The sequence below is a fragment of the Cucurbita maxima genome, unplaced genomic scaffold (genome assembly GCF_002738345.1).
Source record: "Cucurbita maxima cultivar Rimu unplaced genomic scaffold, Cmax_1.0 Cma_Scf00001, whole genome shotgun sequence".
Classification (NCBI taxonomy): domain Eukaryota; kingdom Viridiplantae; phylum Streptophyta; class Magnoliopsida; order Cucurbitales; family Cucurbitaceae; genus Cucurbita; species Cucurbita maxima.
The window spans coordinates 10,721,950-10,747,184 of record NW_019272017.1 but is presented as its reverse complement, the minus strand read 5'-3'; the positions used below and the strand labels follow the sequence as shown (position 1 = coordinate 10,747,184).

The following is a 25,235-nucleotide window of genomic DNA, read 5'->3' as shown; positions in this document are numbered from 1 at the left end:
GTCATTGTCAGATATAATTCCTGATTGAATATGTCACCCTCGACTGTAATATATGTTGGTTTTAGGAAGGAGACTACCTCTTGTTAAAGGATGGGGTAGAGGTACAGAGAGTCTAGCTCGTGAAGGATCAGTAACTCGAACAGATGCAGTAGTGTCACCCCCAACAGCACCGACAACTGGAATAGACCCCACAAAGAACTTGATGTGGGAATCATTTTAGACCATGATGCAAACGGTGGTGGCTACCCAACAAGCCAACAGTACACAGTCCATGTGAGAAGTGAGGTATCTGCAGGATTTCAAGTGGTATGATCCACGTATCTTTATGGGACCTTAGGAGACCCAACGGAGGCACAATTATGGCTAACATAAATGGAGACAATGTTCTCGTTAATGAACTGTATGGATGATTAGAAGGTATCATGCACATCGTTTATGTTGAAAAATGATATGAAATTATGGTGGGTGGATAATCGAGAGATTCTCAACCCGGATGAAAATGTGATACCATGGTCCCAATTTAAAGAATATTTTTTTAGGGAGTACTACCGGAAGATAGCCCAACTTTGAAGGCAACAGAAATTCACCCATCTGATATAGGGTGGACGTTCTGTTGACACCTATGCAAGAGAATTATGAAGTTGAAATGGTTTGCACCGGAGCTGGTGGACACAGAATTGAAGATGGCTAAGAGATTCATCCTGGCCTTGGACGCAAAGATTCATCGTACTGTAGACGCTATAAACCCTACCACTTATGATGCTGCCCCAAAGCCAGCTAAGACTATGGAGGAGACTAGGGATGAGGAACAACTAGTGTCGATCATTACTATAAGAATGAAACGAAGGTATGAACAGAGGGAGGCAAATCGTCTGTCATCGGCGTGCAGACCACAACAAAAGAATAGAAATCTTAGGGACCAAGACAGGGCCCAAGGGAATGAGAACCCATAATACCACGAATGTGAAAAGCAACGTTGGGGAAGGTGTATGGCCAGATCTAGAGCTTGTGTTCAGATGTGATCATGAATGTCATCTTGCTAAGCATTGCACTGTAAGGAGGATGAAAAACCCAGTTAACCAACCAAGGGCCTTAAGGTGATACAAAGAGACCTATGTAGACCCACTTTCAGGCAAGAGCATATGCATCCACTAGTAGGAAAGTTGGGAAATCCGACACAGTGGTGATTGTTAGATAAAAGCATATGGTTTTCTTTAGTTAGGTTATTCAAGTTTTCCTTAAAATTAATTAGTTGAATCTTGTTTTTAGGCTATCTGAATTAACTCATACACATAGAATGGTATAACTTATTTTTAGTTGGCCATTTGGGTCATGCTTAGGCACAAGATTTGTTAGCCTAGAATGTAATTTGTTTTAAATAATGCAATTAAATGAAAATCATTAGCATCATGTTTCAGCAACAAAAAATCCCAAATCTTTCGTTCTCTTTCTACTTCGGTTATTTTGTTGCGCTTTCTGTTTTTTTTTTTCTTCTTCCAACAATTTTATTCGGCTATTTTTCCTCCGACGATTTCCTCTCACGGTAAATTGCTTAGTTAAATGATATCAGTGGACCACGCCTATGCCAACACCAACCACATCTCCTGCTACACCCCCTAAACTAATGGAGTTCACAACACCACGTATTGTGGACTCGACGCTGGATGCCAATCATGATGATGGACTGGCGGCCAGGTACTAGAGGATTGTAGACCTACTGGGAGGAGGACTAGTGGCTTGCGAGCTCGAATAAGAGGTGGCCGAACTTACTGCATGTCATCAGCGTGGATGAACCAAACTCTTTCGCCGAAGCAGAGAAGAACCCGTGCTGCCGCTGGGACACCGAGCCATAAGGCTCAAATGGGTATTCAAACTGAAGCATAATGAAGAGGGAGAAGTTTTAAAGCACAAGGCTCGTTTGGTGGCGAAGGGCTCCTGGCTTCTTGGACAACGACAACCCTGACAAGGCATTCAATGTCAAAGAACTTCAAGATGAATGATCTCGGTGTGCTCAGCTACTACCTCAACATCGAAGTACAACAAAGTACTGTCGGCATCACCATCTGTCATGTGGTGTACGCGAAGAAGCTAGTGGATAGTAACATCCTACAAGGACGCCAAACACTACTGTAACAAACCCCAAAAATGAAGGAAAGCCACCTATGCAAGACCCAAAGGATCCAAGGAAGAAAATTAAGAGGATTAAGCAAGGAAAATGGTCTTAGTAAGTCATTTCTATACCCTAAGAAGTAATCTTAAGGACTTAAGACCTTTGGAGAAGGATTGGGAAGGAAAGCCTAAGCGAAAGGGACGAAAATGTCATTTTTCCAATTATCGAGAATCTTCCAAGATTTTTAATTCCTTATCTAGAAGGAATTTCAAGATCCTTAAGAAGGAAAAAATGACCAAAAATGGATGAAGAATTTCTAGGAAAATTATGGAATACTCGGGAAAATAATAATAAAATATTCAGAAAGTGGCAAATTACCAAAATACCCTTGAAGTTAAGGATAATTACGGATTTGCCATTCTGCAAAAAAAAATCAGAACCTTCACAGTGCCTTCTGCATAAAATCCTTCGAATCTTTACTCTCAACCGTTGGATCACCTCCAAACTTGTATATATTCTAGAACACTCATGGATCGTCACATCCAACGGCCAGGATTCAAAACCAAAGTCGGTGAGGCTCTGATTGGAGTAGATATTTTCGACGAATTTTTCAGAAAATCCAACCGATAGTTCATGACGATTCTGGAGTTTTCAATGTCAATTTAAGTTTCTCCTATAAATTCTGAAGTTGGGGCAATAGTTTGGATCAAGAATCGAGCAAGGTCGAGCTCCTAGTCGTTGGCAATAAACGTCTAGATTTTGGGTCTCCTACTCTCGAGTTTCTTCCAAATTTGATAGCAATTCTCCACCATTTCCTTTCAAACTTGTTCCCATAGCTTCTAAACAAAATTACCCACAAGTTCTATGAAGGAATAGAGTCTTGAAAGTGCCTAGAAACCATTCCCCCAATCTAATCTGCCATTAAAGAGCTTCAAGGAAAACTCAAAATTTCAATCCGAGGATACAGAAGAATTTGCCGATCAAGAACGATCCCAATAAGTTTCTGCACCGCCAATGAATGTTTCCATAGAAGACCACAAAGAGAAACAACCTCAGAACGTGCCCAATTGAAGAAAATTCGTTTCGGGTTCAAATTGAGGGAAGTGTCGAATTCCTATCTACGACCTCTTTTCCTTCAAATTAAGGATTCCTTTAGCTTCATAGGAATAAGTCGAGTAACTTTGCGAAAGGAATCGAGAGCTGAAACGTCTTAGAACAAGATACCCAAGAGATCGAAAATCAGAGGTGTCAAGTAACTTGTAGACCAAGAGTGGTTTCTCAAAATTAAGATCCCACACTCAAATTCGTTCCTCCAAACCAATTTCTTTATTTTGAGGGAAGAATAAGGAAGAGGTTTCATGAAGAAATCCAGCCTAAAAAATCCCTACAATCGGCTACCCAATAAGAAATCCTTTGTTTTTACTCCGGCGAGAAATCATATTTTGGGCGAATTTTAGAAGTAAATATCTCAGGTTAAAATCCACGAAAAAGGTACGAAATCAATCCCTAACTCTTTCTTATAACACCATCTTTAAGTTTCATGAAGAAACCAAGGGGAGAAGCGGCGTGATCGGAGTTGGGGAGGGTGAGTTTCAGACGGTGGCGCTATATGCCAGCTACGTCTTTTTCCCGTATGGAGGAAGAAGACGATGACGTGGCCGGTTCAGTTGAAACGGTCATGTCAACCCAAAACTCGACCTTCCCTCGGGTTTTCTCAATTTTAACCCTTTCTAGACCGGTTCTCATAAAAAACTTTATGGTTCCAGAAAGTAAACACAATAAGGAGTATGTGGAAGGAAATTTGAGGTAATTAGGATACCGGAAGCTGAAGAACGGAGGTCCCGAACGTCGACAATGAGGTAAGTAGCCACCTTTGACTTTTTGTTTAGAAATACTTGTAGGAATCGCTTGGGATTTCCATATGAACCCTAACCAAGTATGAACTAAGGATACATGAAAGAAAAACACTAGGAATCGTGAGTTAAGGCCTTTAACCGAAGAAATCGTTCGGGATTTAGGTAACGTTAAAAATAACCTACTAGATGAACTCCGCTGTCTATGAAATTTTAATACTCAGCATATTATAGCATGTTTAGGTTATATATGAAATTTGGTGGTCATTGGATAAGGATAAGTAGGAAAACCAAGAAACGGTGCAAAATGATCATAAAGCCCCTAAGGATATCTACCTATGGTTATTGACCTAGATGATCTCCAAACTCTATGAAGCTCTGTAGTAGATCTTATTTTATTGTGTTTAATGATGTGGTGAAGTTTGGAAGCCACTGGATTACGTTAAGTAAGCAAAACCAAGAATTAGGGGTAGAATGACCAAAATGCCCCTAGGACTCCTTATGGAAATTCAAGGTCTATACATGCTCCAAATGATTTGCTACTTCTTATAAGGTCGATTATGAAGGACATGAAGATATGTGTGAGGTCTCAAGTTGATTGGAGCAAGTTTGGAACCTAACCAAGTTAGGACCTAAGAAACACCTAAAGGAAACACCACAAGTATGAAGACTCTTTTAGAACCCTCTAAAGAACTCACTAGGAATCTATGATCTTCTAGAACAACTTACACTAAGATGGGTTCATATGGTTACAAATACAAGTTACAACTTATGTCTTAAGGAATTAAGGACCTTAGAAACTTACAAGATTAAGAACCAAGAACAACAACACACAAGCTTTACAACTATCCAAGTAAGAAGACTATTAGGTACCACTCAAGGACGAAGGACCAAGGTCCCCAAACTCGGAAACTCAAGAATGCTAGGTAATACTCTAGTCATGTTCAAAGTGACCCATGACCTCCTACCAAGCGGTACCCAAGAATTCCTCTTCTAGGTGGGATGCCCTGCACCATGTTTCATTTGCAGGATGTCATGCCTCAAGTTTCCCTCACCTAGAAGAGATGCCCTGCAGACTTGCAGGATGCCATGTTCAAGTATGCACCGAGCAAGTGACCTTTATGGCCTATCAAGGGGAGTAGTCTTAGGTCACGGAACAACAAGAAGAGAGTAAGTTACCTTAGCCACGAATCAAGAACCTCCTAAGACCTCCCACGGTACAACATGCTCATGACTTCGACTACGCTGCTTAGAACGCATGAAACCTTGAGCGTAGGTAAGCTGACTATATTATAGGGCAAGCCCTTGATATAGTATTAAGACTACATTGTTTGGAACGTAAGAAACCTTGGATGTAAGTTTTCAGACTATGCCACTTGGAACGCATGAAGCCTTAGGCATAGGTTAAGCATACTGTATTATAGGGCAAGCCCTTGATGCAGTATTAAGACTACATCGCTTGGAACGTAAGAAGCCTTGGATGTAGGTTTTTAGACTATGCCGCTTGGAACGCATGAAGCCATGGGCATAGGTTAAGCAGACTGTATCGAAGGGCAAGCCCTAAGATGTGGTAAGACTACATCGGTTGGAAGGCATGAAGCCTTGTACGTAGGTTAAGGTGTGTCGCTTGGAATGCATGAAGCCCAGGTGCATGTCTAGTACCGTAAATCTTAGGGGGAGTGTCTTGGAGAATGAACCAAGAACAAAACAAGAACCTAGAAAGTACCAAAAACAAGAGAAAGATCAAGGACTAGAACATGGATCAAGATCCTAGTTTTAAGGACAAGAACCAAAAACCAAAGTACTAAGGCCCTTAAAGGAAAACCAAGGTTTTAGAATTCAAGGACCAAGGTCCTCAAGAAAGATCAAGATAAGAACCTCAAATCAAGAATAAGAATTAGAGGGCCTAAGTACTTACAACAAAAACAAGAACAAGAACAAGAACAAGAACAAGACAAGAACAAAGAATGTGGTACCCTAGCATATCAAGGACACGATTAAAAGCTTACAAGTAGGCTACTTATTGAGTCTTGTACTCATTCCTTATTCTCCATTTTTTTTTTCTAGGTGATAAGGAGTTGATCGAGGTCAGGAGCGGACTGTGGAGCAGGTGCCATAGACTAACCTCACCCGTCATCGTCGACCCTTTTGTCTCAAAGTGTTTTGTGTCCATTCCTTGTTTTGTATTTTAACTAGTATGTTGTGTTTTGAATACTTACGTATAAACTCTATTTTGATAATAATGTAAATATAATGTTTTAAATTTCTGTTTTATTTTGTGAAAAATTTACTCGCCTTTTTGAGTTATCGAGTCAGCCCGATCCTTACAACTATGACGGCAGTCGACGCTACCAATTAATGTAGCATTGTCGGGAGTCTATGCTATCTGGTAAACACATGCCCTAACCTTGCTTATTTTGTTGAATACGTGAGTAGGTTTATGGAAGCACCTAGGGAGGAGTATCTTGTGGCTGTCAAGTGCATCCTACGCTATGTGGCCGGAACTAGAGGCTGGGTGGCTGTCAAGCGCATCCTACGCTATGTGGCCGAAACTAGAGGCTGGGGTGTGAGATACTATGTAGGGAGGGGAAAGGAGGTGGCTGACAAGCGCATCCTACTCTATGTGGCCGGAAACATAGGTTGGGGTGTGAGATACTGTGCAGGGAGAGGAAATGAGAAGCTTGAGCTGGTTGACTACACTGATAGTGACATGGCCGATGACGTCGATGATCATAAGAGCACGATGATTTACTTTCTCTCAGGCGGCGCAATCAACTGACAATCAACTAAACAAAAGGTAGTTGTTTTGTCTTCTTGCGAAACATAGTACATCATCGCTTCGACGACAACCACACAGGGGGTCTAGCTTGCATGGCTGATGGAAGAACTCATCGGAAGAGAAGACAATCCACCAATGCTATACGTGGACAACAAAGCTACGATCTCCCTAATAAAAAATCCAATTTTGCACAACCGGAGAAAGCACATAGAGATCAGGTTCCATTACATCTCTGGGAGTGTGCATATTGGGGGGTTTAGCAAGATTGACTTCATCCAAACAAAGTAACAACTTGGAGACATTTTCACCAAGTCTCTGGCGCAGGTAAAATTTGAGGAATTTCGCTCAAAGATCGGAGTTCAAATAATAAGGTAGATATATCACAACTTTTAGGAGAAGATTGGTTTTCTTTATTTAAGTTTCACGTTTTCCTTAAAATTAGTTAGTTGAATATTGTTATTTGGCTATATGAATTAAATCACACAATAGAATAGAGAGCATATTTTTAGCTCGCAACTTGGGTGATTTTTAGAATGTAATTTATTTTAAACAGTGCAATTAAATGAGAAACATTAGCAGCGTGTTTCACCAAAAATAAATCCCAAATCTTTCATTCTCTTTCTGTTATTTTCCTCAGCTTTCTATTTTTCTTTTTTCTTCTTCCAACAATTTTCTTCAGTTATTTTTCTTCCGACGATTTCCTCTCACGGAAAATTGTTCAGTCAAAAGACATCAGTGACAGGTACTTTATCTATCCCATAACATTATGCTTTAACTTTACTTGACCCGCGCTCTACACATTAGTTTATATCTATACCATTTGTTAGACAAGTAGGGTTCAAATTAGAACCCTTATTACATGTATTGACTATCAGCACCTCAGCGGGGGTAGACCTAGTTTCTAAGAATAGGGTAAAGGGTGGTGAGGTAATAGTGGCGGGACGAATTTTGGACGTAAACCAAATAGTTGTTAGTATGGCGGACTTCGACGTAATACTAAGAATGAATTGGTTGGTTGAAAACCACGCTAGCATAGATTGTCATAAAAAGGAAATGGTATTCTCACCCTCAATCCAACTTTAAATTCAAGGGCACCTGCATTGGAGTTGCCCCTAAAGTGGTCTTAATGATGAAGGCCAAGAAATCGAAACAACTAAGAGGTTGGGCCATATTAGCTAGTGTCGTAGATATAAAGGGAAAGAGAAGACCTTGGATATGGTAACAATAGGGAATAAATTTTTGAATGTCTTTTCGGAGGATTTACCAGACACACCCCCTTCCCAAGCTGTGGATTTCGGTATAGAACTTAAGTCGGGTATTGGACCTATTTTTAAAGTCCTCTACCGCATGGCACCAGCGGAACTAAAGGAACTCAAGGTGCAACTACAAGATCTACTGGACAAATGTTTCATTCGCCTAGCGTATTTCCTTAAGGTGCACCAATGCTGTTAAAAAGAAAGATGACTTAATGTGTCTATGCATCGACTATAAAGAGTTAAACAAGAGAACAATGAAGAACAAGTATCCACTCCCTTGTATCAAAGATTTTTTTAGCCAACTTAAAGAAGCAGCCGTGTTCTCCAAGATAGATCTTTAATCAAGTTATCCCCATATTAAGATTAAAGAGGGGATGTACCGAAAACAACATTTAAAACACGGTACAAGCACTCTGAGTTTGCAGTCATATCTTTTGGTCTCACTAACGCCTCTGTTGTATTTATGGAACTAAAGAAATGATTATTCAATGAGTGTCTAGACACATTTTTCACCATGTCTATAGATGACATCCTAGTGTACTCAAAGACTTCAAGAACATTAGAGGCACCTTCGAAAAGTCCGAACAATTTTGAGAGAGAATAAGTTGTACGAAAATTTCTCTAAATGCAAATTATGGCTATGAAAAGTCTTATTTTTAGGGCATGTGGTGTCGCATGATGGAATTTTAGTAGATCCCATCAAAATCGAAGCGGTCACTAAGTGGAATTGCTCGACTACAATTATCGAGGTATGTAGTTTTTTGGGGCTAGTAGAGTACTACTGACGCTTTGTGTAAGACTTCACCAAGATAGCCTCACCGCTCACACCATTGACGGAAGAAGGGTGTTTCATTTTTATGGAGTTTCATACGTGAGGCAAGCTTTCAAGGCCGAAAAAAAAGGTAGTGTCGGCTCAGTAGTCACAGTCCCTAAGAGCTTAGAGGGATATGTGATATATAGTGACACCTATAAGAAGGGACTAGAATGTGTATTGATGCAACATGGGAAGTTTGTAGCATATGCGTCCCGTTAATTGAAGGACTTGAGCAAACTACCCTACTTATCACTTAGAGTTAGGCGTGGTGGTGTTTGCACTTAAAATCTGATGACACTACCTGTATGGAGAAAAGACTCAGATTTATACTAACCACAAAAGCTTAAAATATTTTTTCACCAAGAAAGAATTGAACATGCGATAGCAAAGATGGTTAGTATTGGAGAAGGATTACGACATAGATATTCAATACCACCCTATAAAAGCAAACATAGTCGTCAATGCTCTAAGCCAAAAAACAACACACTCGTCGGTCCTCACACCAGAGAGTTACGGGTGCAGGCGAACTTCGAATGAGCCAATATAGCAGTAGTAACTGAAGGAGTTGTAGCTCAGATGGCTCAATTCACCGTCCAACCCACACTTCAACAACGGATTACTAAATCTCAACGAGTGGACCCCATATTAGCCAAGATTTTTGGTCAGTTAACAGAGAGCTTAGTGGACAGTTTCTCAAAATCATCAAATGGTGGGTTACTATGTCAAGGACGACTATACATCCTAGTAGTGGAGGAACTGAGGAATGAGATACTAATTAAGGCTCACAACTCACCATTCTCTATGTATCCAATTGGTACTAAGATGTATCAAGACTTGAAACTACATTTCTGGTGGCAAAGTATGAAAAAGGACCTAGCAGATTTAGTAAGCAAGTGTTTGGTATGTCATTAAGTGATAAGGACGACATGATTATTGCAACCCTCAGTGTGTCAAAATGGAAGTGGAAAAACATCGCTATGGATTTTATCGTAGTCCATAGGTCGGCACACTTCCTACCTAACAAGACAACATTACGGTAGATAAGTAGGCACGGTTGTGCATGAAAGAAATTGTAAGGTTGTATGGATTTCTGATGACGATAATGTCGGATCAAGACCCACGCTTTACGCCAACATTTTGGCATAGACTCCAGAAAGCGTTGGGTACCCGCCTTGACTTTAGTTCTTCCTTCCATTCTCAAATGAACGATCAAACTGAGCGTATGTTATGGATCTTGTCGTGAAATCAATGTTGTATGATGCATAAAGCCTTTCAATATGTTTTTCTACACATTGTATTAGAAATGTTCACTCCAGGTTTATGAGATACTATTAAGGCACGTATATTATTCATGAAATTTATATTTACGAAAAGAACAAACGTATGGTCTACATCATACATATATGTCATGATTTAAAACTACGTGGACCTCATGCATGTTGTATGTCACATGCATTAAAATACTTCCTGTTATGATTAGTATGGACGAGTACAGTACGATATTATATACACCATAATATTAGGTGTTCCTTTCCCTCGCGGTTTTTTGTAGTGTGAGTGTACACTAGTCAAAGATACATACGTGTCTGCCTGTGGTCCATGTGCGCTTGCATAAACTATGTGTATAGAAGTACTTTACATCCAATTCTGCCTAGATCGTAAAGTAGAGACCAAAGAAATGATGTTTTATGAAAGAATAGATCTCATCATTATTGCATGCTACTTTTTCCGAGGTAAAGGTAGGTGCCACATGCTACTTTTTCCAGGTAAAGGTGAAGAACACTTGTACACATGACAAGATAGCTAGGAAGGCCATGGAAGAGAAGTTGGTTTAGTTGCATTCATATTTGGTTTTGTAGCACTTGGTTAGATCAAGACATTAATTAAGTTAATGTTATCTATTTTTCTGCTATGTTATTGATAATTTATTGTTTTAAATAAATTTATTATGAATGTTAAAGTCCTTGTTGAAGTGTCGATCATGTTTGCTATAATGTTATGATTATGTTCAAGTCTTTTAAGATACTATGGCGTACCATAGACAAGCATGTATGGAACCGCTAACGTGTCTGCCTCATGAAAAATTCATGTTAGGATAAATATGAAAGTACTATAAGTATCATTACACAACCACAATTAAATATAGATAAAAACATAGATAAAAATAATATTTAATTTACAAACTGATATAAAATCAAACTATTTATTCAATACAATTAAATATATCAAGGACTCCAAAGATTTCAAGATCTACATTATAAATCTAGACTTTGATCCGACGTTCCAAATCCGGACTTCTTAAACTTAACACTGAAAGAATTCTCTTAAATCTAGACTATCTAAACCCCCATTTTAAGCCCCTAAGCTTAAGATGTTGAACCTGGACGCTAAAAAATCTAAAACATAATCAAATAATTAAATAAAAAGGTTAAAAAAAAATACATTCAAATTATTAAATTCCAATATAAACTCAGGGGAAGAAAAATGTGAAAATGTGAACCCCTCCAATCTCATTTCACATTATCAACCTGAGTAGATCAGGTGCTCTGGCTAAACCTCGACTAAAAGTTTCAAAATTTGAGACATCAGACTAAATCCACAAAGCAAAATGATATTCAAGATTCAATACACATCAACATGATGATATTTTAACAAAGAAATCAAAGGATCAAGTTTACACGTTTTTTGGTAAGGGATAACTTTATTCCAAATGCTGATGGAGAATTCTCAACAGATTTAAAGTTTGGAAAGATGATAATAGAAACTAAGAGTTTTTACAAACGACCAAACAGTTTCAAATGCCAACCAATTGCTGGCGCCGGAAAATAGTGAACATGACACGCGTCTCAGCAGTTTACGGCTTCCTGTCAGATTTACGTGAAACAGTTAATAGGTAACTCCACATGATGCATGCAAAGTAAATCAAGAAATTTTATAATTTGACACCCAGAAATTTTGAATTTTCACATTAATGTAACAGTCCAAGCCCATTTTCTCTATGCAACAAAGTTGTAAGATCAACTTCTAATCTTTAATGTGCTCGATGTGGACAAGTAAAAAGACAAAAATGTAGTAATAATGTTCCAATGAGATTCCAAAATCAAGGTACATAAAACCATTCGAAATAATTGAAAAAAAATTCCTAGAAGAAGAATCCACTAGAATCAACATGTCAGACATATGGATATCATCACGAGAAATGGTGATACACCTCTGAAGAATGAATATAAAGGAAATGTTCTTTTAATGTACTTTTTGAATCACTGTAGTGAAAGACAAAAACCTACCAAATTTCTCTAACCTAAGCATATTAAGACATATATTTTCGAAGGTTCAAATCTCTCCCCTATTTGCACCCCAAATATGGAGCAAAACCTTTCCAATGATGACAAATTCATGTTTCCACCCTCCGTGGTTTTCAACAAAGAGATTCAACAGTAACATTTTAAGAAAAGCATCCCTTCAAAACAACTCAAATGGAAGGTCAGGTAATGAAGCAGGGAAAACCCACGCTGCTGAGAACCTCAACCAAGGAAATTACTTCCATACCTCAAGACTCTTGAATCACTTATTTAGCAATTGCATATTTTACCCAACAGCCTAATCCAAATATAAGAAAGCAAGGGCAACCACAAACACCTAAAGAGAACATAGATTGAATTATCCACACAAAATAATTGACATATGGATAAATCTCATGATTTTCCCAACTACATAAATACCATAGGCAATAAAAATAGTTTTGGTTGTGAAATCAGAGACTACAGAAAGATTTATAAAAAAAGTGTTAAATGCCTAAAAAAAATTATTATAAGAAACTAGCTTTTATCAAGTCATACGGAAGAATAACGTAGAGAGGTCTACAAAATAGAAGGGCCAAAACAAAGGAACAAATGAAAAGGAATACGAAGGATAAAAAATAATCAAAATCATTAGATGAGCATGTCCAAAGAGAGACATGGAATGCACCTACTCCAAACAGTCTCTCGACTTCTTATATTTTTAAAAGCTCTCCTACTTCACTCAAGACCACTAGGGACCCAAGACCAAGAAGATTTTCGGACAAAGTCCTCAATGTTTGACATACCAAGGAAATAGACATTCAGACAACTTGAACTTTGGAATTCTAGCTAACCAATCAGATTGAAAGAAGGGTGGGGGCAAGGTAAATGGGATGTGAAATTTAGTGAAAAGAAGACTTGATAAGAAATGTCGAAGACTCAAGACCCACCTACATGAGTTGCTAATGTTTATAACACGAGACAAATAGCTTGTAACACAAAAAGTTTAAGACAAGTCTTCAAACACAGCATCTCAAAGAGGCACTCTAAAATCAAAATCAAAATGGAGGAGGAAATCATCCATAGCACTAATTGAACCACAAATCTTTCCACAGCGGAATGCAAGCCCCATTAACCACCAAGAATTTGAATTCATTAATAAAACAAGGTAAGCAATGGGTGATTTTCTAAGGACTTCTAAATGTGCATCTGGAGACCACAGGAATGACCAGCCTAGAAACAGACACATTTATGTACAACAATCATGGGCCACAAAGACTCTGGCTCTAAGAAGCAAAATATACCACTTTCATTACAATATCCAAAATCTAAATTATAAAGCAACAGAAATGACTATTTATAACCACCTTGAAAATAACTCATTGTCAATTGAAAGGTTGTAACTCTCACACCCATCAATATCATTATGGCCACAGCAAAACTATAACCTAAAACATTGAAAATAATATTTTAACATTGAAAAATACAATGAAACCTCACTAAGTCCGAGAGTTAATATGTTAATCGGTCAACCAAAAGTTTGTAACCTATCTGAAAGTAATTAAAGCTTTTCTTGAAGTGGTTTGCAATAGATTGGGGTACTATTTCCATAAATGAAACTTGATTTGTTTTTAATGAAGCATGAGTTGCAATTGAGTTCACTAAATGCAACTCTATTTTGTCATCAGGAACAGCAAGTAGGGTACAAACTCCATCATCCACCTTAAAGTCTTTCTGACATGATTAAGACGCCTTATTTCGTATCAAGTTTCATGTAACGATTTATCTAAACTGTCTCTCTCATGGAACTCGCTACATACTTTCCACAAATCATCTTGATACGCTCCCAGTTGTCTTGGAAAAAGGCCAAAGAAAAACTATCTAGTCCACGAGCTTAGTTTCTATCCAACCCAAAAACAACCTTTTTAACTTCCTCTAAAGAGATAAGTTCCTTGAGCAAAACTGTCCTCGAGGCCTAACGAGCAAGCCATACAAAAAGGAGATGTATGAAAAACCTTTTCTCATGAAAAACAAACAAAGAGGAAACTCCTCAATTGTCTCTTTACAACTCTAAGAGCAGGTAGTACGAAAGTTAAATGCCTAAAAACAAACACTCCAAATGCCATCGGGAATACCACATCCCAAAAGGATCTCTCTTGAGCCTTTTTTTAAGGTTGTTGCTGAATCCTCAATCTTTTTTTTTAATAAGAGACAATTTATTGAATCCTCTATTTAAATAATTAAATTATAAAAATATAGTATTACAGTGAGATGGGAGAAGTGGAGTAAAAATGCAAACTTCTTGAGGAGAAACATGCCCTTTGGGGAAATGAATAGGATACAAGCACTTGCTAATTTATATTTGCAAAAAAATTCTCAAAGGTAGCACTCGTTGAGCAGCACATTTAGTTGAGGAAATAGGAATGTATAAAAGCATGTTTGAAGTGTAAGAGATGAAATGAAACAGTACCAAATAAGGTCAAAAGCAAAGAGGGAAGAGAGTAATGCCCTCTCAAGCTATGATGCTTATTGATTTAAAGGAGGATGTGATGAAAAAGATAAAGGAGGATGTAATGAAAGTGGTTGGGGGTAAAAATGTGGAACATCTAGAAAGCAAATAACCATGAGTTGCAATGTGTTAAGGAAGAAGAGAAAGAGCTAGTTCCAGCTCTGAACGTCAATCTCGATCAAAAGCAAAGCCACCATGGAAAAGTGGGGCTTTGCATAAATTTGTTTGTCCACATTCGAATAAACTTGTTAATGATAGAAATAGATTGAAACAGCTTGAGCAAACAACCATTTTATAGAACTAAGAGGGGAAGGATAGAACAATACAATTCATCACATGTCGTATTTATCAAGCAGCATTATTCACTTAAAGAAGTTTTCATTTGATCCTAGAAGTATTATTCGCTTAAAGAAGTTTTCATGTGATGCTAGAAGTTGTGGGCAATTTGGTCTCAGTCTGATATCTCCTTATTATGAGGCTAGAGTAACCTATTTGGAAAAGAAAGTAGAACTCACAAATGATCTATTAACTAGTCATGAGGTTGAAAGGAAAAAAGTGGTTGTTCATTGATCTCAGCAGAGTCAGAACTAATAGGAAGGACAAAACTCTAATAATCTTTTTAGTTTATCTTTCTGCTGAAATTTTTTTTTGAAATCCATTGATGCATCTTCCAACATCAATTTCGATGAAAATAGATTTGAACTGCTCAGATGCCATGGCATGGTGGAGAAAATTGGAGAAGAAAATGTAATCTGCATTGCTATAGATCTCAACCGAGCTAGAAAATATTTAAAAGCAAAACGGCCCCATTTATTTATGTAGTGGAAGCAATGTGTTGTTCATTATTCAGATTTAATTATGGAAGATGTTGGAAAGGACCAAAGGTGTCTTACAAGAGTTGTGGCACTTAGTAGTCCTATTTATCACCACATGTATGTGCTAAACAAGATGAGAGTTCCACAAATCACCGTAGATTGATAAGACGAACTACTACCTGTTTTGTGACCTCACCTTACACTAGCAAATATTCATAGGAATAAAGCTGATTTGAGGAAAATGCTCATTTATGAGATATAGACAAATTGTAGACGGGCAAAGGAACCAAAGGGTAAGAAAGCAGAGCTGACACTGTTTTGATATCATCTTTTAGATACTCAGTTGTGCATAGTTTAAAGACACCAAGACTCTTAGTTTTTGTTTTAAGGCTTGTTGACGGTGACAAACCTACTATGGTTTATACTTTTTCTCCTTTTTAAAGCTTCCCTATTCTGTTTGCAATAATTTAGAGAAGCTTGGGAGGGACTTTTTACAGAAAGAGATTGAAGAGGGGAAAGGTGCTCATTTAGCGAGTTGGGAGGTGGTGGGGAAGCTGGTGAACCTTGGAGGTTAAAATTAAGGAGTTTAAAGGCACAAACTTGTAGAGAGAAATATCCAATGAGCTCCCTTCTTTTCTCACTTGGTACACTTTTTCTTATGTTCGGAAGGAAACATACGTTTTGTATGATAAATGGGTGGGGGGATTGACCACTTTGCATTACATTTCCTCGTTTGTATTATTTGACATCTACATAAACTATTTTGTGGTTGACGTCGTTCAATCTATGAGCTCTCCTTTTTTATCACTTGGTTTCTAGCGTTCATTGTCCAAGAAGAAAACGATGAATGTCATGGCTCTCTTATCATTGATTGGAGAGTTCAGATTTTTGCCTTTGGAGTACTGATCCTACAAGGGGTTTGTCTAGTGAGTATGTTTTCTTATCTTCATAGAATGTAAAATTTCCAAAAACAAATGCATCTTCTTGGCCTTGGATCACGGTGTTCCAAATGTTCCAACTAGACCTATTACAAGATCCAAGGCCAAGAAAATTCAACAAGCATTCATTCTTCATCTAGAAAATTGGATAGGCTCAGTTCAACTTTTATTTCATGTGTTACAAGCTAATTTGATTGAGGAAGAAACATTTGGAGCTTCGAAAGTGAATATTTGCACAATTGAAGTGGAGCATGGAGTTGCTATAAATATCACTTGATTGATAATTTATTCGCAAACTTTATTTATTATTTTAATTCCATAACTTCTTGGAGTGGGCAAAAGGGTCGGAAGTTACTCATCAAAATGGCCTTTTAACTTCTTTTTTAGTGGGCATTTGAAGGGCAGTGGGGAGTAACTTACCAATCATGGCCACTAACATCTTTTAGTGAACATTTTTAGAGTTGGAAGTTTCTTTTGTGGAGAGACTATAAATACCCACAAATTAGTAGGTAAAAAACAAACTTTTTATGAATGAAATTAAGCTCTCAAGTTGAGACTTTCACCCTTAGAAATTTAAGCATCTTTGTCATTTCTAAATTTCATGCAATTCTTGTGGTAGATTTCATTCGGGCCATTCAATCAAGTCTTGATCAAGTTCGATTGTCCTTTCTAAGTTTCATGCAATTCTTGTGGTAGGTTGCATCCGAGTCATTCAATCAAGCCTTGATCAAGTTTAATTCTAGCTTTATCTCTTGGTTGATCCGAATTTCGTATAAGGTGTTAATTTCTTTGATTCAAGGGTTTTAACTTCAACAAAAGCTTGGATCGTCAGGTTGAGGAGGTTGCCTTATCAGAGCATGTTAAATTGGCTTCTGATCAAGTTTTCTTCTTTGATCAAATTACCATTCCGTTGCATTCTTTGTCAAAAGGCAAAGGAAAGCTTAGATCATATCTAAGAAATTGCAACTTTTCTCAATCTATATCGAGTATTTTTATTGTTGGGCCTTTAGGGAGCCAGAGGGAGATGTTGAAAAGTTCCTTCTTCATTTGCCTTTTTGAGAGGAATGGAGGTTTTTGTGGCAAGCCAACGTGTGTGATTTATTATGGGTTATGTAAGGAGGAAAGGAACAATAGAATCTTTAGAGTGGAGAGAGGCCCTTGTGATTTCTACTCCCTAGATAAGTTCAATGTTTCTCAATTGGGTTGATGATGAAGTCTTTTTGTAACTATTTGTTAGGCTCACTCATTTTGAATCCTTTCCTTTAGCAAATCTTTCTTTTGCACACTTGTTTTTTAGGAAACCTTTGTATTCTTTCATTTTTTCCTCAGAGAAAGTTTGATTCTTCATTAGAAAAGAATAAAGGTTTTAATGATAATGGGGTCAAGTAAGAATGGATGATTGAAAAGCTTGAAAAAGAAAACAATGAAGATGAACTTGATAAATCATCCAATGCTCCTACCCAAAACATGATATCTCCATTTTTTGTAGTTCTAAAGCAATGACAACAAGCTCTCATAAGTTAGTTTTCGGTGTACCACTCCAAAAGAACATCATTAAAATAAGCAACAAGTCTTTTATTTTGTATAAAAACAACCTCATGTCTTGTGCCTCAAGCAACCATTTCAACAAAGTTGTAAATAAAAACCCGAGCATTTATTCGAGGAATATTGTCATTTGACAATTCAAATGCCATGTAGTTAGCACTTCATTAGTGCTTCTAGCAAATGTAAGAATGAGCCTTTTGACTTTGTCTCCTCCTCCCTCTTTTCTTCTTCTTTTCCCATCTCTTCAGCCTCCCACTCTTCTTCTTTTTCTAACTCTTCCTCCTTCTCCTCTCCCCCTCTTCTTCTTTATTTGATTCCTCTTCATTTGTGAGTGAAAAGAAGTGCCTTATTGAACATGCTCGCTTAAGATATCACTCAACCACTTGCTATGTGCAATCACATGAGTGTACCCTGAGTACACTGTCTGAGAACAATTTTCAATGTGGATACATTGCTCTTATTTGATTTACGCTCTTTTAGCAAGAAAATGTGTAACTCTTTATTTCTAATGTTGGGGTTCTCTTGGGGTTTTTTCATCATTCTTTAATAAAGAAAACATGAGAAGCAATTTTTTTTTTTAAGAATATGGATCAAAGGAATAGTAAAGAAGCTTTCGATCAATGCTGTACAATCCCTCAAACTAAATATTTGGTTGGAAAGGAATAATAGACCATTTATTGAGGTCTTTTTGGCATTGATTGTAGACTGGAGGTGGTACTATGTTGCAAAGAAAATAGTTCATTTTGGGTTTCTTTAGAAAGAGAGTTCTGTTGTTATTCTTTCTCTATACTATAATAAATTCAAGATGGGAAAGTTTTTCCTAGAGGCTCTGGGTCTGGGTTGGAAGTTGTCTATTTGGAGATAATTTTTGCAGAAACTGCTATGATGCAATCTTTTCTTAAACAGAGTGCAATGGGGGTTGTTTTTTACTATTTGTAACTTTCTACTACATCATAAAAATTTAGTTTCATATGAAGCTTCATCACTAAAATTTTAGAGTTCCCAGAATCAAGAAATAAGTAGTGAAGATTAAAAAAGTAGACAAGTAAATTTGATAATCTCCTATTTGATATAACAAGCACTCTTTTGACCCGTCTGAGGGAGGAATTCTTAGAAATTTCCTAATACACAATAAGAACAAGCACTGTGAGCATAGATTAAATAATGGGAAAGCTTGTGTGGCCGCTGTGATAAATGATAATGATCCTTTTACCGTTGAAAAATAGACTCACATAAGTTGTGTAACTTTGGAGCATCATTTGCACTTAGGATGGTGAAAGTTTCTAATTTAAAATGGTAGAATATTATGCTTGTGGGGTGTGAATCATTTATAATTTTCTTTTAACTATCCTAGAAAACAGAATTTCCTACTGCACAAGCTTACACAATATACTACTATAAGACCTTAGAAATTTGAACAAATGCAGCATAGTAGTAGAACTAAAAGAGCACATACCCTCTCACAATAAGAAGTTCCAAGTGAACTTTGAGAGTTTTGAGGCAGACCAGAAGAAATGATGAATGGACCTATCTCAAGTAGTCAATCGAGTAGGTTCATTTCATAAAGCACAAGTGAATACAACAAGACCCCACTATAGGTCCTTGGTCTTTTAGAGAAAGATTTACTATTTGCCCAATTGTTTCCACCAATTAGGAGTTTCTATTTTCATTGACAAAGGTGGGGAAATAACTGGTTCCCTAAGTAGTGCCCAAGCACCCGAGCTTGGGAAATAATGATCTTCTTATTTTACTTTACTTTAGGTAGCCCAGAAGAACAGCTCTTCCTTCATAAAAATTCCCAAATTTTTTCATTCCTCCAATTCTGGCGTATATTGCACACAAATTGCTACGTGTAAGTCATACTAGAATTTCATAAACGCCTTCACCCATAAGTTTATGCGTTTTCTTACCCGTTCCAACATAAATCAAGAGAAAAATATAATCTAATCATGCTATAGGGGTCAATCCACGATCCGGTCTCAGGTCAGAAAGATCATAGCCCTAATACGAAAGGAGAAAAAGAAAACATAGAACTTTGAACATTCGAACCAAGATCATGAGAAATCGATGACACGGTAAAAATAACAAGAAATCAATAGAATCACTAACGTTTAAGAAGATTTGAGCGAACCTGATTAAGGAATGACGTCATACATTGGCAGTCTTGGGAATGAGAGGAATACCCTTCTTGAATTTGGCCTCCTCCTCACGGATCTTCTGCATCTGAAGCATCCTCTCCATAACGAGCTCATACTCACATTTCTCGTAGGAATGGCGCTCGTTTTCGCATTTCCATGGGAGGTAGAACTCGGATTGGCGGCACTTATTAAGAGGGATCAACAAGTGAGCGCACTGGTCTCTGTAAGGAATTGGAACCCTAGCCTCCACCATCTCAGCCTGCGTCGCTATCATCTTCTTCGAGGATCCCTGGACTTCCATATCGATCTGATTTCTTCGCCCGTCGTCTCCGGTTCGTGAGCTTGAGTGTGAATATCTCAGTTGAAGAACAGACTCCTGATAATCGCAATGTATAGGCCTGTCATACGAATACGGGCCGGACTTTAAAAGGGCCGCAGGTTTTGTCTTTGTTTATTTTTATTTTTTTCTTACGATTCTAATTATTTAATAATTTTTTCATATCAAAATTTGTATTCCATTTACTGCTCCTTCCATTTCTTTTGTAATCTACTCAATTCTGTAAATGATTACCGATAGAAAACTTTCACCACTCTTTTTTGTGGGGTGGTTTGAGCAAATATTTTCATGGTAACAGAACCCGTTCGATTTAGCAACCCCGATTCTTTATTCCCAATGGTTTATGAACCTCTTCTCATCTTCTTTCTTTCAACACTCTAATCCATACGATCACTATCAAGCTTTCTTCCTTCAATTATCTTTTTTGGAAAAGTCAATTTCTCCCTCTCCTTAAGAATTAAGATATGTTGGACTACGATGATGGGACCTTGGTTTCACCATCTCGTTTTGAACTAGAAACCTCCTCAACACTCACACCAAATATTTGACGTGGAAAGCAGTCGATCAACGACTTTTTTGTCTCTTTCTCTCCTCTCTCACCAAAAAATTCATTGTTGTCGTCGTTGGTCTTTCCACTGTCTATGATGTTTGGTTCGCATTGAAGACTATGTTCAGCCATCATTCAAAAGCTTGTGAGCTAAGACTCAAGGATGACTTGCAGCTGATGAAATATGACACCTAATATGATTATGCCCATACCTTCAAAATAATATGTGACCAACTTCATACCATTGGCAAACCCATTGAGAAATTGATAAAGTGTATTGGTTGCTTTGTGAACTCGGCATTGATTTTTCAACTTTTTCTATTGATTAGGTGGCTTTCACCCCTCTCTCATGTTTTACAGATTTAATCTCTAAAGCTAAAAGTTTTGAGTTAATTCAACACTCACAACCACTAATCGTAGTCACACCCATGGAAGCCACCCTGCTCCCGTAGCAACCAGCGAAATCGTTCTCATTCCCACAATAACAACTCTTCCAACTAAGGACGAACCCATTCGGGTTAGGGTCGTCGATTATCTCGTTGCCAAATATGCTGCGCTGAGGACCATTATGTTGACCATTTCAACCAAGGGTATATGCTTGGATTGACTCTGCTCATGCTCACCTTGCCGAAGCTTTCAGCACATCATATTCTATTGGTGGATTCGAGACTACTAATTGGTTTTTGGACATTGGGGCTTTGGCCCATATGAAGACCGATCCATCTATTTTGGATCAGTCTAAAAATTACACGGGGTAAGGACTATGTGATCCTAGGAAACAGCGCCTCTCTATCCATTAATCACACTAGTACTCTTTCTCATATTCCAAATATTCACTCATTAGATGTCTTGTTGTCTCTCATCTCATTAAAAATATTTTTTTAATTAACGTCGAACTTTCTCCTTTCGTTACATTTACTAATAATCTTTTTACGGGCTAGAATCATAAAAAAGAAAGGGTGTTGTAAACCGGTAGAAGGTATGAAGGGCTATATGTACTGAAGTGCAGCAACTCTGTCTTTATTTCTATTCTTAAAAATAAATATCTACGTGCTTCATATGATTTATGGCATGATTGTTTGGGTCACGCAAATTATTATGTTATTTTCTTTTTAAATAATAATAATAAAAAGATATTTCTCTTACGTCTTTAGTGTCTTCTCGTATGTATGTAACAACCCTAAATTTCCACATACTCAGAGGCGCTACTATAGTCTCATGCTCATCTCTAATGCAGAAATTTAATTCTTACATGAACATTATTTATAACTTAAACTTCGAAAAACGCTTATAACAACTTCTTCTCTGGAAAACACAGCGATGATCTTACGTACTTAAATACGAAATATTGAAATTTAGAGAAAATAAAAACAAATACAAATTAGTTTAAAACAATGAAATGAAAAGCCACCTATTATAACTTAAGACTATGAATTCAAATATGAGTCTACCCTATGCACGTGCCACAGTCTCTACTCGCGATGTCGTCATCCTACGTACAAGTGCGTCTTTACCTGAAAAATGATGTGGCACACGGCTTGAGTACTTCAAAGAATACTCAGTTAGTGCCCCCACTATAGGGGGCCATGCAAATGCAAACACATGCAATCATGATTTAGGGACCTGTTTCTAATCATCATAAGGGTAGCCTCCAGTCTCGGACAAATTGAAAGTGTAATACTTTCTTACACACGACTCACACGTGCGAGTGTGAATCCCCAGAGCGCTCGCATACCCCCTGGACCCTCTGGTCAAGCTAATATGTAGCGACTTCCGGAGGTCAGTGGAACCCCATAGTCTCATGTGCCTCATGAACACCCTCATCTGTGCGCATTCGTGCTCGTGCACATCGCACTCATTCAAATGTTGGAAATGTCAAGGAATTGGTCATATTAGTCATGATTGTCCTAACAAGAGAGTCGTGATCATCAAGAATGGACAAGTTGTCACAAATAGTGAGGAAAATGACCAAGATGAGCTAGTTGAAGAAGAAATCCAAGAGAGTGGGAAGGAATTGGAAGATCGGAGTCATTTGCCACTTGCTACAAAAATACTTCTTAAAACTGAAGCTACGAAGAATGGTGTTGATGATCAAAGAGGCATCCTATTTCACACAAGGTGTTTAGTCGAGGGGACTTCTTGTAATCTTGTTATTGATAGTGGAAGTTGCACCAATATAGTAAGCACCATGCTGATCAAAAGGTTGCAAATTCCAACCCAACATCATCCTAAACCTTACAAGCTTTTAATGACTCAATGACAGTGGAACAATGAAGGTAGTTTCTCAAGCTTTAATCTCTTTTACATTGGGAAAATATAAAGATGAAGTTCTTTGTGATGTGCTACCAATGCTTGCTTGAGACATATTGCTTGGCCGACCTTAACAATTTGATAGGAAGGTCATATATGATGGTTATTTGAATATGTATTATTTTATAAAAGATGTTAGAAAAGCCACTCTTATACTTTTGAGTTCTACAGATGTATTTGCTGATCAACTAAATTTAGAGAAAAAAAAGAAAGAGTTTGAGGAAGAAAATTTGAGAGAAAATAGTGAAAAGAAGAATGAAATTGAAAAAAAAGAAAAGAGAGTGAGATGTTTGGCTAGAGTTGGAGAGGTTAGAAGGGCAATGTAAAGAGTTTGAGGAAGAAGAATTGAGAGAAAATAGTGAAAAGAAGAATGAAATTGAAAAAAAAGAAAAGAGAGTGAGTTGTTTGGCTAGAGTTGGAGAGGTTAGAAGGGCAATGTTTGCACAAAAAACCATCTCTGTACTTGTGTACAAGGAAGAATGTTTGGTCTCTAAACATAAAAATTTATCTTTGCCTAGTATGTTTCAATTTCTTTTACAGGAATTTGAGAACATGTTCCTAGATGAAGTACCTAAGAACTACCTCCCATAAGAGGTATTGAACATAAAATAGATTTCATTCCGAGGGTAGTCATTCCTAATAGGCCAACTTATAGAGCTAACCCAATTGAGACTAAAGAAATTCAGAGGTAAGTAGAGGAGCTCATGGAGAAGGGCTATATACGAGAGAGTTTGAGTCCATGTTCTGTACCAGTCTTATTGGTGCCAAAGAAAGATGGAACGTGGCGCATTTGCGTGAATTGTAGAGCCATCAACAAAATCACTGTAAAGTATTGATATCTTATTTCTAGGCTAGATGATATGCATGATGAATTGCATGGTTCATGTCTATTTACAAAGGTTGATTTGAAATATGGATATCATCAAATTAAAATGCATATAGGAGATGAATGAAAAACAGTTTTCAAAACGAAGTTTTGATTGTATGAATGGCTTGTTATGCCTTTTGGGTTAACTAATGCTCGTAGTACATTTATACGGCTTAATGAATCACATTTTGAGAGAATATTTAGGAAAGCATGTCGTTGTATATTTTGATGATATTCTAATTTATTCAAAGGTCTTGCATGAGCATGTGGAACATGTTAAGTCAGTTTTGATTACGCTTAAAATAAAAAAGAGAAACTTTATGCTAATTTTAATAAATGTAGTTTTTTTCATGGAAAAAATTAACTTTCTTGGCTTCATAGTTGGTAAAAATGGTGTAGAAGTAGATGAAGAGAAAGTTAAATCAATCAGGATTGGCTAACACAAAAAATTAAGTGAAGTTTGTAGGTTTCATGGGTTAGCTAGCTTCTATAAAAGATTTATAAAAGATTTTAGCATCATAGCTGCACCATTGAATGACTTAGTGAAAAAGAACGTTGTTTTTAAATGAGGAGATATGCAAGAGAACATATTCAATAAGCTTAAGAAGAAATTAACCAATGCACCATACTGGTCTCACGTAACTTTGATAAAACTTTTGAAATTGAGTGTGATGCAAGTGGTTTGAGCATATGTGTTTTTTGATGCAAAATGGAAAATATTTAATTTATTTTAGTGAAAAACTAAATGGGGCAGTATTGAACTATCCTACCTATGATAAACAATTGTTTTCTTTAGTTAGCACATGACAGGTGTGGCAACACTACTTATGGCCTAGAGAATTTGTGATCCACTTTGATCATAAAAGCTTAAAGTATCTTAAGGGTCAAAGCAAACTGAACCGTAGGCATGCAACGTGGGTGGAGTTTATTGAAAAAATTTCGTATGTCATCAAATATAAGTAAGGTAAGGATAACGTGGTAACTGATGCATTATCTAGAAGGTACAAATCTTTTTACTTCTTTTAGTGCAAAAATTCTTGGATTTGAGCATATTAAAGAATTATATAAAACAAAAATTTTGAAATTATTTATGCATCTTGTCTTGAAGAAAAAAAAAAAAAAAAAAAAAAAAAAA

At 37.3% G+C, this 25,235-nt stretch overlaps 1 protein-coding gene across 1 annotated transcript; it reads right to left on the bottom strand.

Moving 5' to 3' along the window:
- Window positions 1-11,380: 11,380 nt before the first annotated feature.
- On the bottom strand, window positions 11,381-20,454 carry LOC111490278 (NADH dehydrogenase [ubiquinone] 1 beta subcomplex subunit 7). Its single transcript, XM_023138857.1, has 3 exons — window positions 20,032-20,454; window positions 11,622-11,676; window positions 11,381-11,580 (listed from the first exon to the last, which is right to left on the bottom strand). Exon 1 carries the CDS (start codon window positions 20,337-20,339, stop codon window positions 20,049-20,051), a length of 291 nt encoding a protein of 96 aa, XP_022994625.1. The 5' UTR covers window positions 20,340-20,454; the 3' UTR covers window positions 11,381-11,580; window positions 11,622-11,676; window positions 20,032-20,048.
- Between the last annotated feature and the right edge of the window lie 4,781 nt (window positions 20,455-25,235).

Excerpts from the sequence above, each read along its gene's own strand:
- LOC111490278 (XM_023138857.1), bottom strand. The coding sequence starts at position 20,339 with ATGGAAGTCCAGGGATCCTCGAAGAAGATGATAGCGACGCAGGCTGAG.